Source organism: Lagopus leucura, unplaced genomic scaffold, assembly GCF_019238085.1.
Source record: "Lagopus leucura isolate 7727_CA_CO unplaced genomic scaffold, USGS_WTPT01 Super-Scaffold_100037, whole genome shotgun sequence".
In the NCBI taxonomy this organism is placed as follows: domain Eukaryota; kingdom Metazoa; phylum Chordata; class Aves; order Galliformes; family Phasianidae; genus Lagopus; species Lagopus leucura.
Window position 1 is genome coordinate 4,961,060 of NW_024962286.1, and position 16,790 is coordinate 4,977,849.

Below are 16,790 nucleotides of genomic sequence, written 5' to 3' on the forward strand. Positions count from 1 at the left end.
CAGATATCCTACCCTTTGGTCAAAGTAATTTAGAGTCCTCTCCATCAGGTTTTCGTATGTGAATATTTATGGTTGCCACTAACATGTAAGAACAGAACTTGTTCTGTTTATACATCAATGCAGTTGCTTCCACTGCTTTGACAGTGAGTCTATGCTATAAAAATTGAATATCTCCTTGGTGAAGAAAACCTTCTTATTTCTCTACTCCGATTTATTTTTAAATATGAAAATGAAAGTTTATCTCTTATTTCATGGGAAATGTAAATGTTTTATTATTCCAGGATAAACCGGCAGAAGAAAACAATGAAGTTGTCCAGGGCACTCTCAGACCTGGTGAAATATACAAAGTCTGTTGGCATCCATGATGTTGAAGCTGAAAGTAGGTTGATGTAGAAGTCTGCTGGAAGTAATTGCTGTGCAAATAAATTGAAAGATTTATGTTCTTAGGTCTTTTCTATTTAAAAGTTGTTTATGTGTTTGTTTCTACTGTAACTTCAGAAAAGTTTAACAGAAGAGCTGCATGTAAAGCTGTGCTGTTTCAAAGTGGCTGACCACTTGCTATACCGAAGCTACAAAATGGGTATAGAGTCGTGTGGCAGCTACTGTAAAGGAGGTAAAGCTACTCCATGTAGCAGTGACACGTGTACTTTTTGGTAGCGCTTATAAATGTTGCTACACTCTATTTACATCACTGGATATAACAGAGGGCTTAGTTATTTTCTGGGGAAGAGTGGTTTGAAGAGCTTTTCAAACCAAGACAAGTATCTCCAAAGCTTAGATTTTACTTCAGACTTGGTGAACCATCCCCATTATATTCCTAGAATATTTCAGTAATCTTTCTACATTTTCTGTGTCTGATTTTCACAGGAATCAAAATTTAGTTAAAAATGTCAGAGAATTGCTTGCCAGAAATAATACTTTCTTTCAGCAAATTGAAAAAATCTTAGAGAGCTTTTGTAACTTCTTAATGAGGATTCAGGCCATTCAGTTTCCTTATCCTAGCTTTAGTTCCTCCAGTAAGCACAGCTAGCCTTCTATAATATAAGAAAAGAATTGTTCCCTCAAAGTAGAATGTATTCAAATTCTGATAGATTGTTGTAAGTAATTAATGCTATCTTTGTTTGAATGTCTTATTTAGATAATAAATAAATAAGGAGATTAGGCCTCTCATCACTTCCTCCCTTCTTTGCAGTCTCTTCCAGCTGGCAGGTTTCATCTTTCAGTGAAACAAAAGCCCACCAGATACTGCAGCAAAAGCCAGCACAGTATCTACGTTTCAACCAACATCAGTTATCCCGCATCTACCCATCTTCCTACCGCGTAGACTCCAGCAACTACAATCCCCAGCCATTCTGGAATGCGGGCTGCCAACTCGGTGAGCAGAAAAAGAGTTTATTTTTGTTTTATTTTGGAAGGAATGTTTTAATGGGAGCTTTAAGAATCATTTCTTAAAGTACTTGAATTCTTTGCTTATTCAACATTACTGACATTTGAGTCCTTCCTGTTATTTTTCTATGCTGCTTCCTAGATAGAATACTTGAATCATATGCCTTCTGTGAAGGCAACTGTCTGCTAAATGGGGATAAAGTAATATCTTTCTCAACTTCAAGACAACTTCCGAGATTCATTTGCAGAGCTTCACTCCCTGAAGCTGATGTGTGCTATAGCATAGAACTCTTTCAGAAAATACATTTTTGAGTTTTTGCACCCAAGAAATCAAAAGTGAAAATATACTTAGATGTTCTTCCTTTAACCTGGTTCTACAAACAATAATGTTGATAACATAATTTGTTAATAATAATGTTAAAAATTTTTGGTTGGTTGTTTTTTTTTGCTTTTTTTTGGTGAACAGTGGCTTTAAACTACCAGTCAGAGGGGAGAATGCTGCAACTGAACCGGGCCAAATTTAGTGCCAATGGGAATTGTGGCTATGTCCTCAAACCAGACTGCATGTGTCAAGGTAAGAGAAATTATTAGAATGAGTGGGAGACTTACCATATGAGAACAGTGAGTGTAGATCCTTACTACTACTCTTTTTTTTTTTTTTTTTTTTTTTCTTATGTTCTATGATTTTTCATTCATTCAGGCATCTTTAATCCAAATTCTGAAGATCCCCTGCCTGGTCAGTTGAAGAAACAGCTGGTTCTAAGAATTATCAGTGGTCAACAGCTCCCAAAACCACGGGATTCCATGTTGGGAGACAGAGGAGAGGTATTAAACTATTAGTGATTGTTCTTATATGTTGGTGAAGGTTTATTTCCAAATTAGCTGAGCTTAGGATGAGGATTTAATTTCCTGCAGTTATCTTTTGGGAGACATAGAACATGAATAAATTAGGCAGATCATTATCATCCTAGATTTTTGGGTGGTTTTCAAGTCTTCAAAGCATCACAGCAATAGTTGGAATCTTTTTTTCTTCAGTTGTCAAAACAGTGCCACCAGGACAAGCAAAAACAGGCCAATAAGCTCATGACTGTGGGATTCTACTCACAACAGTACTAGAAATGCCCTCCCATACAAACTGTCACTCAAAAAAAAAAAAACAAAACAAACAAAAAAACCCCCACCAAACTGCTGAGCTTGCCAAGCAAGGGAGATTTACTTCAAAGTCCTTCCCTCTGCATAGATAAATCTGCTCCCAGTCCTCCATTTAGCACTGTGTTATTATGTTTTCTTTCTGTTCTTCTTTTTGCCTTCTCTTTTTTGAGTGACTTTTAAAGTTGTTATTTATTTTGTTTTGTAATGCCATTTTTGTTATATAATGCCACAGACAACTCTATTTAAAGACAATGCCCATGGTATAATGTTTAGTCATGTGCTTGAATTTTGCCTTTATCACCTTTTCTTTTCAGGATTTGTTATTTTATGTTTTTCAGATCATAGATCCATTTGTTGAAGTAGAAGTTATAGGCCTACCTGTTGATTGCTTCAAAGAACAAACTAGAGTAGTTGATGATAATGGTAAGATTGCGGGAGTTTTTAGGCTTTCTTGTGGCTGAAACATCCTCTTTCAGGCAAGGATTTTTTATCAAGAGACAAACAGGTGAAACTGGTTGCCAATTATAGAGAAAAAACCTGAAAAACTGATATAGTTACTGATGTTAATCGGACTTGGATCTTGAATTATTCAAGTGAGTTGGTATGATGTTGTTGAAGATCTTGGTGTGAAACTAGCCTTTTGTCTGACTTCTCACTGTACGTGCGAGAAAGGTATTTGGACTTGGCAGTGTTCAGAGGAAGAGTCAAAAAAGGTTAGTTTGTCCAAACACCTACTCAGAGCAGTGCTAACTTCAAGTAAGATCGATGTTTCTTGCAAATTCTTATACCATTGTGTCTCCTGAAGTGAGTAGGAGTGCTGGATTTTTAAAGAACAGTGATTAAACTGCTAGGAAAACTAGCATGTCATTGCAGTGCAGGTGCTCCTTTTATAGACAGTCTTCTTTCTTCATGCATCTCGTGAACAAAATAAAAGCTGATTCTTTATTTCCCAGGATTTAACCCAATGTGGGAAGAAACATTGGTGTTCACTCTGCACATGCCAGAGATCGCCTTGATTCGGTTCCTTGTGTGGGACCATGATCCAATTGGGCGGGATTTTATTGGACAAAGAACAATAGCTTTCAGCAGTATGATGCCAGGTAAGAAAGAAAGGAGGAATTACCACATCAGTTGTTCAGGACTTTTTTGCTGTTTACAAAAGGAATGTCTCTAGATGCTTTTGCTATCATCTGTTTCCCTTCCTTGTCATCTTGGTTTATCCTGCGTTTCAGGTTACCGACATGTATACCTAGAAGGTATAGAAGAGGCATCCATCTTTGTTCATGTGGCTATTAATGACATCTGTGGTAAGGTAAGTGCTGTCAGTGCAGTGCAGTGTGATCTGTGTATGTCAATGAACTGACAGGATTTTGTGTCACAGTAGAGATGTCCAGTGAGTGAGGGTCTGTATGAACCTATTTACTCTAACTTCACCTGTGTGATTGTCATAGTAGCCTAAGATATTTGAGTGCACACCAAAACACAAATCTTAGGATACATTATAAAAAAAGATTCTTGGAGCACATTTTTGAGGGAGCCAAAGGAGTTTATCTCATTGCAATGTACACACGTTCTTATGAATGAATGTGGTTGTGTCCACTATAGTAAGTGCACATTGGTAAAGAAGAGGTTACACCCTTGAACCATGAGTGCTTTCTTCCTGTAAAGTTTATTCTATGAAGGCCTGGTCTGCCTGATGATTTTGCATTTTAAATTTAATTAAGTTTCTAGCCGTCATTTGCTTAGGAATTCTTCCATAATAGCAATTAAAGTGCAGGGGAGATTTGGTCTTCATAATTATGGTTGGGCTTATTCTCCACTGTTCATTTCTTGGTAATAGTGTGCTTACTTCATGTGCAGGAGAAGTACAGCTAATTCATGTGAATTACTCTCAAGCTAAAAATAAAGCTCTAACTTTGCCTTGGCCAGCTAGAAATGAGAGCACCGCGGGGAAATAAACTGGATTTAATTACTTCCACTGAATAAATTTCAATGAGATTCAGGATTCTGAGTATCTTATAGGGCCTTGAGAATCTCAAAACCAGTTTTTAATCGTTTATTGTGAGGCTGAACCCTTTCAACAAAGTGATATATCAATATCCTGACAGCAGGAGGCAGCATTGAACTGGATGGGAATTCTAAGGTGTTTTTTTTTTTTTCTTGGTCGTTTTTTTTTTGTGTGTGTGTGTATGGTGTTCATGCAGAAAGAACTGAAATAATTCTTACAAAGGAAAATAGCTTTTTAAATTGCTCTAATTTAGTGGGATGAAACAAGATAACTACTAGGAAAGCTTCGTTTTCAGTTTATAAAAAGAGCTGTTTCTGGAGAGTGTGGCTTTCATGAGGATGAAATGAGATATTAAATACCTCATGAAATGAGATGTTAAGCTCAGTTCCTGCTTTTTTTAATTTGATATCTGACAGTAGAGTCTCTGGGCAGGTTCGCTTCAGAATGACAGAGATGGGAGTCCTGCCTGAAACTCCCTGTTGCCTGCGTTATGAATGTCTGAATGTAGCTCTGTGGAGCAAGAGAGGCAGTTGGTGTTGGTCTGAGTAAGACAGAGAACAGGCTTTAATGATCATAGTGCCTGTCACAAGTAAAAGGCTAACATGAAGGTTATTAAAGACCACTTATGCTCTTCAGGGAAGAGTAATGATAAGCTGACTAATTCAATGCTAAGGTTTTTTTCTGACTGTATTTTTGTGTTGCAGGGAATTGTATCTAAGTCGTGCCTTTATGACTGTGAGTAGGGATGTGATTCTCTCAGAAAGCTTGCAGACACTTGCTGGATGCATGCATTAGCAAAGATTCAAACAGATTTACTTTTGATTATGAACTTTGGAGTTCCTGTGTTCAGGTCTATTGCTCATTCTTGAATAGGTCTTTCAAACTCACCAGACTTGTAGCAAGTCCTGGATAAGCTCACCTTTGGTCACAAGGCCAGTGGGAATTGATCTTACCTTCTTAGTGGCTGTGTCCTTCACCTACATCCTTTAATGAAAGCAGGCATCTATTTGCTCTATGGCTCCAGCAGAGGTGATGACTGGCCTTACCAGCGCTACTCATCTTTTTTTCTTCTTTTCTGTTCTACTCTTAGTCAAAATGATGGAGAATAGAGAGATTCTATTCTGTCTCTCAGTGTCGTGTGCAGTTTTTGTATTCCAGTTGTGCCCTGCATTCAGGTGATGCCTGTGCTGCTGTTGCAAGGATAGCAAATACTTCAATATCCTGTTAGTAACTGAAGTCTAACACTTACTGTCTGCTGTCAAATAGGCTAAGACAAACTAAGTCTACCATCATGACTAATAACTTCAATGACTAAAACTTCAGCTTCCAAGTCGTTGATACTGATTGTGATTCTTTGTAGAAGAGATTGTTTACAGTCTTAAGAGTTTTCACCTCAACTCCTATTTGGCAATATTGTGAGGCATTATCACTCTTTTAATCCTTACTTTATCTAATCTTTCATAATTATTTGCTCTTATTAGCTTCTTCATGAGTAACTGGCTGGTGATAGTTATAATTTGTAGTAGGGTGACATGCCTATTTAAACTTTGGCAGCTGTTTTGAGGTCAGTAGATTTTCTTGGTAAGTTTTCAAACAGCTAAACGACCCTTATGTATCACACTTGTCTCTTCCCTGTCCTTATCTGCTAGCTTCCAAACTACTGCACTAATTTGTTTCTTGATTGCTTTGTCCCCTTTTCATGTTCTCAATATATTACACACCCCTTGTTGCTTCTCATCATCATTGCAGTCTCTGGAGATTTTCTGATGTTAAAATGTTGATGTGGTGCACAACCTAATTAAAATGCAGGGACTTGGAAAGAAAGCTTGTACTCTGTAGCTACAGGTCTGGTTTTTACCCATCCTTCATTAATCCAAATAATGCAAAAATTAAGCTTTTTAGCATTTTCAACCTTTTCATTAGTTTGGCATCACAAAAGCAGAGTCTTAGATTTCTTTTGCTTCAATGTGTGTTTAACTGAAATTTCTTCTAGCTTGCACTGTTTCCTGGAGACACTTTTCTTTGTCCGTCTCTTCTGTAGTCTATTTATGTATTGTGGAATTTCTCCTTTTTTCTTAGACGAGACTCTCCCTCTCTGTTGTTGTGTGTCTTATTTGCCTTTACTCTGTCTGTTTGTGATTTCAGTGGGCTTCTCTATGTCAAAAAAAGTCTACTTTTAGAAGCAGAACATTTTTAGACGCCTTGAAGGTACCCCCTCCTAACTCAGGGAGGTGTAGTGACCACCAGCACACACCTGCATGCCTCTAACTTTGTTAGCATCAATGTTTCCTTACTAGCATTTTGAAGCCCTTCAACTCATACCATGGATTGTGACATTTGACTTGGTCAGTTTTGTTGGGTCATTGCTCAGCTGGAGAGGCCTTCATTTATGAAGCAGATCCAGGATAAAAGTCCTTCTATAATCTCTCTCTATTCTTTGAGGTTTTGCTTACCATCTCTTCTCTTACAAGCTGTAATTCTTTCATGTGGAAAAGAACCTTTAGCAGTGAATACTTTTCTAAATTGTGGAGAAGCCTCTTTCTAAGTATTTTGAAAACTGAAGTGGCCCTATAAAAGCTGGGATAAAGGCTAAAAGCACATATTCTGGATCTGCATCAAAATGGCCTCTTTTTCACCTTTTTTTTAGAATTATTTTTTTAAGTTAACCAAATTTATCTCTGCATTCTTGAATCAGTCAATCGATTCAAGCAATAGTTTGATCTTTACAAAGATGCACCAAATGATCAGGAATGATACCTGGGGCCCTGCATTGCTTGTCACCCATTCCATTACTGCTTTTCTTTTTTTGTTTTTAATTATATGTATATGTGTGTGTCATTTTTTCCCTAACTTTGCAAATATTTATATTGTATGACTTTTATAGCAATAAATTTGTGCACTTGCCAACTTTCACCAATTGGAGCGGAACATTTTTCTCCTCACTGCTTAACAAATGCAGAATCTCATTTTGAAGCTTCCTAGAGGAAGCTGAGTCTACTTTGATCCAAGCAGACTGTTAAATAGCCTGGCTCTCACAGGATGCTTATTAATATTTCAATTACATTTTCTTTGCTGGGTATTATTGGCACTGCTTCTGTCCACAAATAGGAAAGAGACAATCCCTGCCTTCTTTATCTTACTCTCTGTATATTTGTGAAGTCCATTCTAGGTTGCTTTTTAGCTATCTCTTTCTCACAGTGGATTTTGGCATGTGATAAGTAAACTGCATAAATGCCAATCAAATTTACCATGGGTTTCTTACAATGCTTTTCAGTTATAAGCTTCTGTACTATATTTTTATTCATTCTTTATGCTTAAGGAAGTGAACTACTGCTATAAAGAGAGCCTAATCTAACTGGAAAATAAAAGCAACAAAGGAGAAGCGGATTAGAAGGGTCATGCTTCTTTCTCTGCTTTACTTGTAAGAGGCTCTATGCATGGATCAAGACCAATCTACTCTTTATCATACATCAGCTTTAAAAGTTGGCAAGTACACCTGGAATGTTTACAGGAATGCTGAAATTCTTTTAGTTTCACTGAAATGTGAATCACTGTATGATGGTGGGGAAATCTTTGACAGTGCTTCTGTATTTCATACTTAAGTACTGAAGTATATGAAGTACTCTATTTTGAACGTGACTAACTTCATCTGTTTATGATGTGTTTCTTCAGTGATGAAAACATACATGAGTGTCTTTGGATGTATTGTATGGTAGGAAATGATCATAATGTAATCGCACAGGTAGAAAGAGAAACATTTTGAAGATCACATGTCAAACATGTAGTTCAGTTCCTTGTGATATTGCTTAAGTGAGGAATCAGTATTGTTTATACTGAAAAACAATATATGATGTTCTTATGTCCACTGTGTATTTCCTGACAGCTACAAAAGATGCAAAGATGTAAAGATTTTGGCATCAAATTTGTCATGATCTATAACATAATAAGAGAAAAATAATGCTTAGCTGAATATGTCACTATCATTTAAATTCTGTAATCATCTGATATTGCATGAGAAGTAAAGTTAAGATGATTTTAAAATATCTTTTGAAATTGCCACCATTTCTACAGCTTGTTTTGTGTGACGTTTGTTTGATTTTTTTTGTTTCTTTTTTTTAGTTTCTTCCTCTCGTTTTCTCAGAACATTCTGCTTTATTCCTGCTGGAACCTCTGGTGCATGCTGCAAATTTCTTGTCTGAAATATGAGTGGTAGTTACCATTCCCAGTTTAGGAGACAGGAAAGATTAGACTAGTCAGCATCTAATGTGCAGTTTTGCACAAATATGATGTTCTATATAAGCTGAAGAATTCAGCACTGTGTTTCAAATTTAATTTAATTCTTCAACAATTCTGATTGGCCTTATCCTAACATATTTAGCTACATGAATTTGCAGGTGGATTTTTTTTTTTATTGAAAAACATGCTCAGATATTTTTTTTAAGTACTCTGTTTGCCAGCAGGTCTTAACTTCAGCAAAGCCCCAAAGCTGGTAATGGCACTTGAGGATAACATCAACTAGTGGTGTTTGTAGCTTTATTTTAATTACACTGTGATATAGAAGCCTGAGTGTTGTTTAGTATTTTCTGATAGAGCAGTTTGTTAGAACATGAGTTCACAGTGTAAGAACTAGGATGTCCTAATTCCTCTGTTGTACTAATTCCTTGGGATTATTTACACACACGCTTCAAATTTGAATGCGTAAGGAGCTATAAATTAATAAGAAATTGATGACAAATACAGAGATAAGCCTGGCTGGAAAATGTTATGTAAACACACACACAAAAAGTGAAATTGTGCAAAACAGTTGCTGCTGATTTTTCACGTTTTTATTTCCTGTCCCTGTTTTGATTTAGTTTATATGCTGATGTCAGAAATACACCAGAATATTCTGTGTGTAAGTGCATGTGTGTGCAGTGCACGAGTATAGAATCATAGAATCATTTTGTCACTTGATCGTTGAACTTGAGTTCCTGGGCCCAAAGGAAGAGCTTTCCATTTTCTGTTAAGGACTTTTTTTTTCTTAATTTTCCAGGTCAAACAAGCTCTGGGCCTAAAAGGCCTATTTCTCAGAAATCCAAAGCAGGCCTCCCTGGACAGTCATGCTGCTGGTCAGCTCCATCGCAAACATTCCTTTAGCAGCCACATCTTGAGACGGACAGCAAGTGCACCCACCAAAAGCCAGAAGAAGAAGAAGGGCTTTCCTGAAATTGTTTTTGACACAAAAGACAACAGCTCTGAAGGGGCCAGTGAAGACCACGAAGCAGAAGCTGCCTCACAGCCTTGCTTTGCGCAAGAGTCAGAAAGTGCTTCTCTGTCACCAGCTCCCAGGGATGGTGCCAGTGGGGAGGTACAAGGCAAAGGGTTGAAAGGTAAGGCCCAGAGTTCTCATAAAGCCAAAAGTCAGAGTGGTGCTCAAGGGGGTGCTGCTTTCAGTGAACCCATACAGAGGTCTAACAGGGTCCGGCTCCGGGAGCACCAGAGTGAGAAGCAAAGTGTTTTTGCACGCTGCGCCATCAACAGCTCTGGTAGGATTGGAGTGGCCACCAACTGCATGAAATGCATGATTGGTTCCAAAGAAAGCCCAGATCTAGAAAGCAAGTGGAGTGACCAACCTACCAGGCCTATTGCTAAAGATTTGCTTCACCGTGATCAGTATAACAGTATAAGTGGAGAAGAGAGGTTAGAGCTTGAAAACTGGGGTGTTAAAGCTCAGTCCAGACCACAGTCAGATTTGCAGTCTTGCAGTAGCCCTGGAAATGCCGATGATCTAACAAGGAGCACCCAGTCTTTCATGACCTCAGGGAAGAAAAATGTTGAATCTAAATGTCATGGAATAAAGGCTCATTCCCGGCAGCGGTGGCAGTGCCAATCAGGTGGCAAGTATGGAAGCACTATCAACTTGGTTGCAGCCAGCAATGGCTCTATATCCTCCAACTCCAGCAGTCTAGAAAGCCTTGGAAGCCCAGAATTTCCCAAGCGCTGTTCTGAAACTTCTCGAAGGCAAGTGGGCACCCTACAGAGGGAAATGAATGCCTTATTCGTTCAAAAATTGGAGGAAATTCGAAGTAAATCCCCTATATTCTTTACTGGTAAGACCAGATTTTCTTCACCCTTCTCCACCTTAGATCACATCATTGTCTCAGCTTCTGCATAGCATCTTTACCTTGAAGCTCCCGTGTGCTGTTCTGCTATCAAGAGCTCTTTTTTTTATTATTATTTTTAGCAATTACAGAAAAAAAAAAGCATAAATATTTTTATTTTATTTTTTTTTCATTAGATGTGCTTGGTTTAGACTAGTCCTTCCCACGCCTAGTTGTCCATCTGCAGTAGTAAAAGCTGTCAGTAGTCCATGAATGTTTGGATTGCTTGTTCAGGGCTTTTTGTTTCCCGTTTTTCTTTTTTTTTCTTTTTTTTTCAGTGAATGTGGTATGATACTAAGCAAATTTTAAGATCCAAACCAGAGCATTAAGTAGAGATTGAATATAGGGAATCTGTTTTAACAAATGTTATTTCCGTCATCAGCATTTGTGTTTTACTGAGCAAAAACCACAACAGAACTGATATCTAATGTGCTTTTTTTTTTTTTTTTTTTTTAAACAATCAAACAAAATTCCTTCCTCAGAGAACTTGCAGTTTATTGTGTAAATTGCTGACATCAGTTCAGGGAATTCTCTAGTCTGTGTCACTCTGGTCCTATAGATACAAGTCCCCAGTAAGCAAGCATTTCTAGACGTGCTTAATGTTACATATATAATTTGACTGTGACCTGAGGGCCCAGTTACATAATACAAAGCAGATGAGGTATGTGATCTGATGTTACTTGACGTGAGCCAAGCAATGCCGACTGTTAACATTTCTCTACTGCAATGTAAAATTCATCCATTTAAAGGAAGGTTATTTAAGCTACAGCATTTTATTATATAGTTGTTTCAAGCCAGGCATATGCATGTGGTCACTGGGATGGTGTCACCGTATCTTTACTCACAAACTGTATGTTTGTGACAGAGTCCTTCTTTTAGTAACAGATTCTGGCTGTTCTCTTACAATGAGCTCTGAAAGCCTCAGATAGATATTTAAAATATTTTATTTCTTTGACCAATATGATTTAATTGGGCATCTACAGTTGCTCTTTCTCTCTCTTTTTTTGACTCTTTTTATCTGCTTTGAGCTTTTAGGAGGATACCAGGGTAGTGGGAAGGAGAGAAAGAACTTTGCCAATTCCTGTGACTTGAAGTTAATCCAGGGCAGCAGAACCCTTCCTATGCCTAAATTATTGGCATTGGGCTTTTCATAAGCTCTGAGTAGTGTGACATAAGGAACCGTTTCCCATTATCAGTGCCAGCTCCCCTGCTAGCCCCTTAAGTCACTAAATAAATATTGTGATACGCTTGAAATTTGATTAAATCCATCTGACTTCTCAAGCATGGAACCAGCAAACCTTTAAAATGGTGAAATAGTCACTCGGACTGAATGCCAATGGTCCAGTGACAAACACTGTGCAAACAGCATGCTTTCCCCATCCTCCTGCTATTTTAGTGCCTTGGGCCAAGGCACCAAGGAAACCAATAACATCAGCCTAATATGGCTGTATTTCATAATTAACATTCTGGTGATGGGATGTGCAGCAACAGTGAGACAGGAAGGTATAGTCTCTGGTTTGTCTCCTTTATGGCAACTGCATTACAGTTTCTGGTATTTTGCTTTGTGAGTGTGCTGTAATCTGTTCAGGTGACCTGGCCTGCATGGGGAGAGGAAGAGCTCACTGGTGTGGCCAGCTCTGGACTCCTCCAGATTTTGAAAATTTGGCTGTTCTGTGAGTGGTGGATGGGCTTATGTGCACGTAAGCCTTCAACAATCCAGATGCTTTCTTTATGACTAGCGTCAACAAATTCATATTACATTTCTGTTTCTTTTCTTGAACAGTAGCAAAAATTGTCTTATATTATTCTGAAGCAAAACAGCGGATTTAATATCTGTCCATTTATGGATTCTATTAAATGCTCTGGTTGGTCAGAAATTCTTAGAATCCTACAAAAATGTTTGAAGATTTGTCTGTCTCCCTTCCCTCCCTCAGCACTAATTTGTCCTGTTACCTGCACCTGCCTTCCCTACATTAACTGGATTTTTCCTCTGTTCTGTCCTATTATTCTACATGCACACTCTCCCTCTCTAGTTAAGAACTGAAAGGACAAGCAAGTTAAAGGTAACTGTCGAGTGAGTGTCACTGATTGAAGCACCTTGTTGCCTGTACTTCTGTTTGTTTTTTGTTTTGAAGCATGTTTGCCTTGTGCTTTGGAGACATGGGAAGTAGTGTTTTTGGCATGAATGCTCCAGTTCTTAGGGTACAGAATAGGAACATTGCAGATGGAGTGCTGTTTTTTTTTTTTTTTCAGGTAGTACAGTGGATGTAGTGATTCTTTAGGATTGTATTGTGAACCTGGTATTCATGAAGCATGCATCTCTGTATTGTCTTATGAAGAAGAAATGGCAGACTCTTAGGAAAACAAAGTTACTTTTTAAAGCTTTTTTTGTTTTGTCTTTTAAAAGCACATTGACTACATTACATAGAATGTATTCACATTGTTTTACTTTGTAAACTGCTCCAGAAGTCCTATGATGTTTCTCTTCTTTGACTAACTGATAATTAAGATCACATCTATTGGTTACTGAAGGTGTTCTGATGATTATACACTATCTGATTATGGTCTGACATACTGTCATGTTTGAGTGCTGGAAAGAAGGAAAAGAGCAATGCAGCTGGTGCTGAATGGTGGAGGAAGAAGTTAGATTCTAATAGAGGATCCAAAGACACAAAGAAACGGATGGATACAGTTGTTCTTTGATTAAGACAATCAGAAAAATGCTATGTTCCTAGCATGTGTGGACTGGGTTTTTTCAGAAGCAACTGCTTTTTTGGGCAGCTCGAACAGAAAGAACCAAAAATGTTGCTGCCTTTGCTAGGCATTTGAAATCATCAGTTATTTAAAAAAACACCATTATTAATATATGCAGTTCCTACCTTAAAAGCAAAAGGATGCCATATAAAGGATAAATCTGCAGTTTAAACTGGAGTTCATAATAGCTAATTAACCCAATATCTCTGTTTTTCTTGTTTGTTTCTTTTTCTTCTTTCATGTTTCCAAGTAGATGTCTGCCATTTCTCGATGCAGAGGTCAGTCACTTCTTTATGCAGCCTAGAAACCATCACTGAAGAGCCTGTTATTGCAAATGAAAGCCATCATGCCAGCCTCTTCTTTCCTCTACCCATTACTCCTTACAGTGATTCTGAAGAAGGATCTGTGTCTGATCATTCCAGTGAATCTCAAACAAAAGGGAGCAACCCATCGAACCGGCCTCCAGAACCTCTGCTCACTAGAGAACAAAGACCAAATTTGGCTGCAGAAGACCAGATGCAGACAGCCACAAAAGCAGCTGACATCAATGCATTAGTCCAAGATGATGAGAGGATAAGCATGGCAGGACTTCTCAAAGAAGAAAATGGTTGGACACAGGCATGCAGTGAAGCTGAAGATCAAGTTAATTTGGCAGCGCATCCTCAGAAAGCCTGGCTGGTGGTGGCAGAAGCTCAGAGTGCTGGCCAGCCTGTTGAAAACTGCCAGAAGCAGAAAGACCAAACAGGGCAGGTATTGAAAGACTTGAAAACCGCTGCTGTATTGAAAAGCCAAAAGCCTGGTGCAGCAGCTGTCCTGCAGCAAAACAATGTGATTAATGGCTCACATCCAAATTTGTCTCCAGATATTTTCCAGAAAGCCCAGGCTTCACAGGCTCTACCTGTTTCTCAGACGAGCTCTTACATGTTAATAAGGAAGTCAAAGAGTGAAGGGCTGAAAAAGTCAGACTCCTCAGCTTTAGTAAAAAATCCAAGTAGCCTATCTCCAGCAGCAGAGGTATACTTTGATGCTACTGTTAATGACCGGATCTGGAGCAAGCTAGATTGCAGCAATCATCGTGACAGCATGTCTTCCTCTTCCAGCATGTCCTCCAATGACACTGTGATAGATCTCTCTCTACCTAATCTAGCTCGCAAAAGCCTTCCAGATCTTGGCATCCGGCATGAGAACTTTGAGCCCCTTACCATGAGAAGGGGTATTCGCCCACGGTCTGCTACAACGTCAGGTAATGAAATGCCAATAGTGAGCAAGAGTAAATCCAATCCTAACCTGAGGTCTGACCAGCTGCCAGCGGATGAATTATGCCCCCGTCCTCTTGCAAGGAGTCCTCAGGATGCATTCTCATCCATTCCTAGGAGACATACCTGGAGCAGGCTGTACATAGAAAGTCTCAGGCAATCTTCTAACAAATCCAAAGCACAGGATAAGGTTGGGAATAACCAGGTGAAATCCAAGAGTCTTGGAGACCTTACCTCTGATGACATTGTGTGCACTTTTGAAAGCAAATATCGTAGCATCAGCAGGAGTTTTGTCACTCGATCAATGCGTGAGCAGCGCCGCTCTGCAGGCCTGAGAACCTCTGTCAGACCCCAGGATGAATTGACTGAGCAGCTGAAGAAGCTAACAGCCTTTCAGCAGGAAAATGATATCACTTCCCCCATCAGTCTTGATCCAACCGAATCTGAAGAGGAAGCGGAGAGCTTAGGACTCCTTCGCAGGTCATCATCTCGCAGTCAGAGCAGGGTGCGGTACATTGCCAACAGGGCCAAGCAAGCTCAGGAGAGACAGCGACTGCAAAGCCTGGGCCAGCTCAGTGGGAGTCCCATTGAAGAGAGAGGAAATCCAGAGGGAGCCTGCAGCGTTGCAAAAGCAGTCTGTATGGATATAGCTTCTCCTGCTGTGTTTACATCCCAGCCTAAGAACCAAACTGATTATAATACTGACACAGAAGTCTTCTTTATGCTGAAACTGTAATTCTAGAGGGCACTGAGTAAGGTGATGTTTACATTCAAGACAAAACATAGTGACCTGAGAGGCACAAAATATCCTTGTATGGCTTAGTGCTTCCTGGCCTTCCCTAGATGGCAAAGGCACTTAAGATCCTGACTCCAAAAGAATAGATGAGTGTTCGACTTGTCACCCGTCTGTGGAATTCGATCAACCAAGTGAAATCAGAGACATATTTTTACAGTCTTAATGACCTGACCTCCTTTTTTTATTACGTTTTTTCCAGCCTCAAATCTGGCCTCCTTTGTGGTGTGACCACTTCTTTGCACTTGCAACTTGCTCTGTGCAAAACTTTTGCTCCTTATTACTTTCATTAATTGCTTTGTCTAGCAGTTAAACATCAGTGATGCTAGCAACAGCTAATGTTACTCTTATGAATTATGTATCTGTGAAAGGAGGCTGGATTTGAAATCACATAGCTTGTTTTGGTATTCTCATGAAGAGCTGGAGGCATCTGGGAAACGGTCAAAATTGCAGTGGAATTCTTTCCTTAATTAATAATATAGTAGATAAAGTCTTATTTCAATGAAAATCCGTATTGTCGCACTCTTTGAAGAAAGAAAATCTGTTGCCATGTTCCAAAGGAATGCTTTTTTTTTTTTTAAACCAAACTTGTTTTTATATATATATATATAAAAGTATATATGTATGCCTCTGTGTGTATGCAGGTGTGTGTCTGCTTGTATGTGTACACATGCACACACTTAGACTGAACTGTGACTGTTTCTTGTCTCAAAACATCATCTGTGGGAATGAGATGAGAAGGGAGAATTAGTCAAAAAAGGCAGGAAACATCTTCTGACACTGATTCAGAAATGACTAAAAAGCACACTGATCTTTTCTTGAAAACAGAACCATCCCTTCTTTATGGTATTTTAACAATGCTGCTGTACATAGCACTTTTTTGGATGAATTTTACTACTTCTGTATTGCACTGCCATGCAAAATTTTCAATGATATGTTTTAAAATATATATATTTAATTTTTTTAGATGAACATATTTAGAGTTATATAGCAAGCTAAACAGAATAACCATTTCTCCTCCCCATTTTTTAAAATGTTTTTTTTTTCCTCCATCCCATCTCCCCCCTCCAAAGTCATTTATTATAGATGTATTTTATCAGTGATGGAGAAGATTGTTTACTGAGATGCATTTTAAAGAGAAACAGAGGTTTAATTTTATTTTCAAGCTGCATAGGGTCCCTATTATTGAGAAAATATTTTGCTTTTGTTTGTAATGATTCTTCTGTGTATATTGCAAAATCTAAAAATTTGTTTGTAAGACCACCTTGTTCTACTAAAATAAACATATTTAATCTTCCAGC

General features: G+C 38.5%; 1 protein-coding gene across 2 annotated transcripts in view; it reads left to right on the forward strand.

The window, feature by feature from the left end:
• The window catches only part of PLCH2 (phospholipase C eta 2), a 75,508-nt gene extending 58,759 nt beyond the window's left edge, over positions 1-16,749 (forward strand). For both annotated transcript variants that reach the window (XM_042883373.1, XM_042883374.1), the window contains 9 exons: positions 282-379; positions 1,193-1,375; positions 1,853-1,960; positions 2,087-2,211; positions 2,877-2,961; positions 3,492-3,638; positions 3,771-3,850; positions 9,579-9,915; positions 13,694-16,749. In XM_042883373.1, the coding sequence (XP_042739307.1) occupies positions 282-379; positions 1,193-1,375; positions 1,853-1,960; positions 2,087-2,211; positions 2,877-2,961; positions 3,492-3,638; positions 3,771-3,850; positions 9,579-9,915; positions 13,694-15,432 (2,902 nt within the window). In that variant the 3' untranslated portion in view covers positions 15,433-16,749. The remainder of the gene's footprint in view (positions 1-281; positions 380-1,192; positions 1,376-1,852; positions 1,961-2,086; positions 2,212-2,876; positions 2,962-3,491; positions 3,639-3,770; positions 3,851-9,578; positions 9,916-13,693) is intronic.
• Positions 16,750-16,790: the final 41 nt, after the last annotated feature.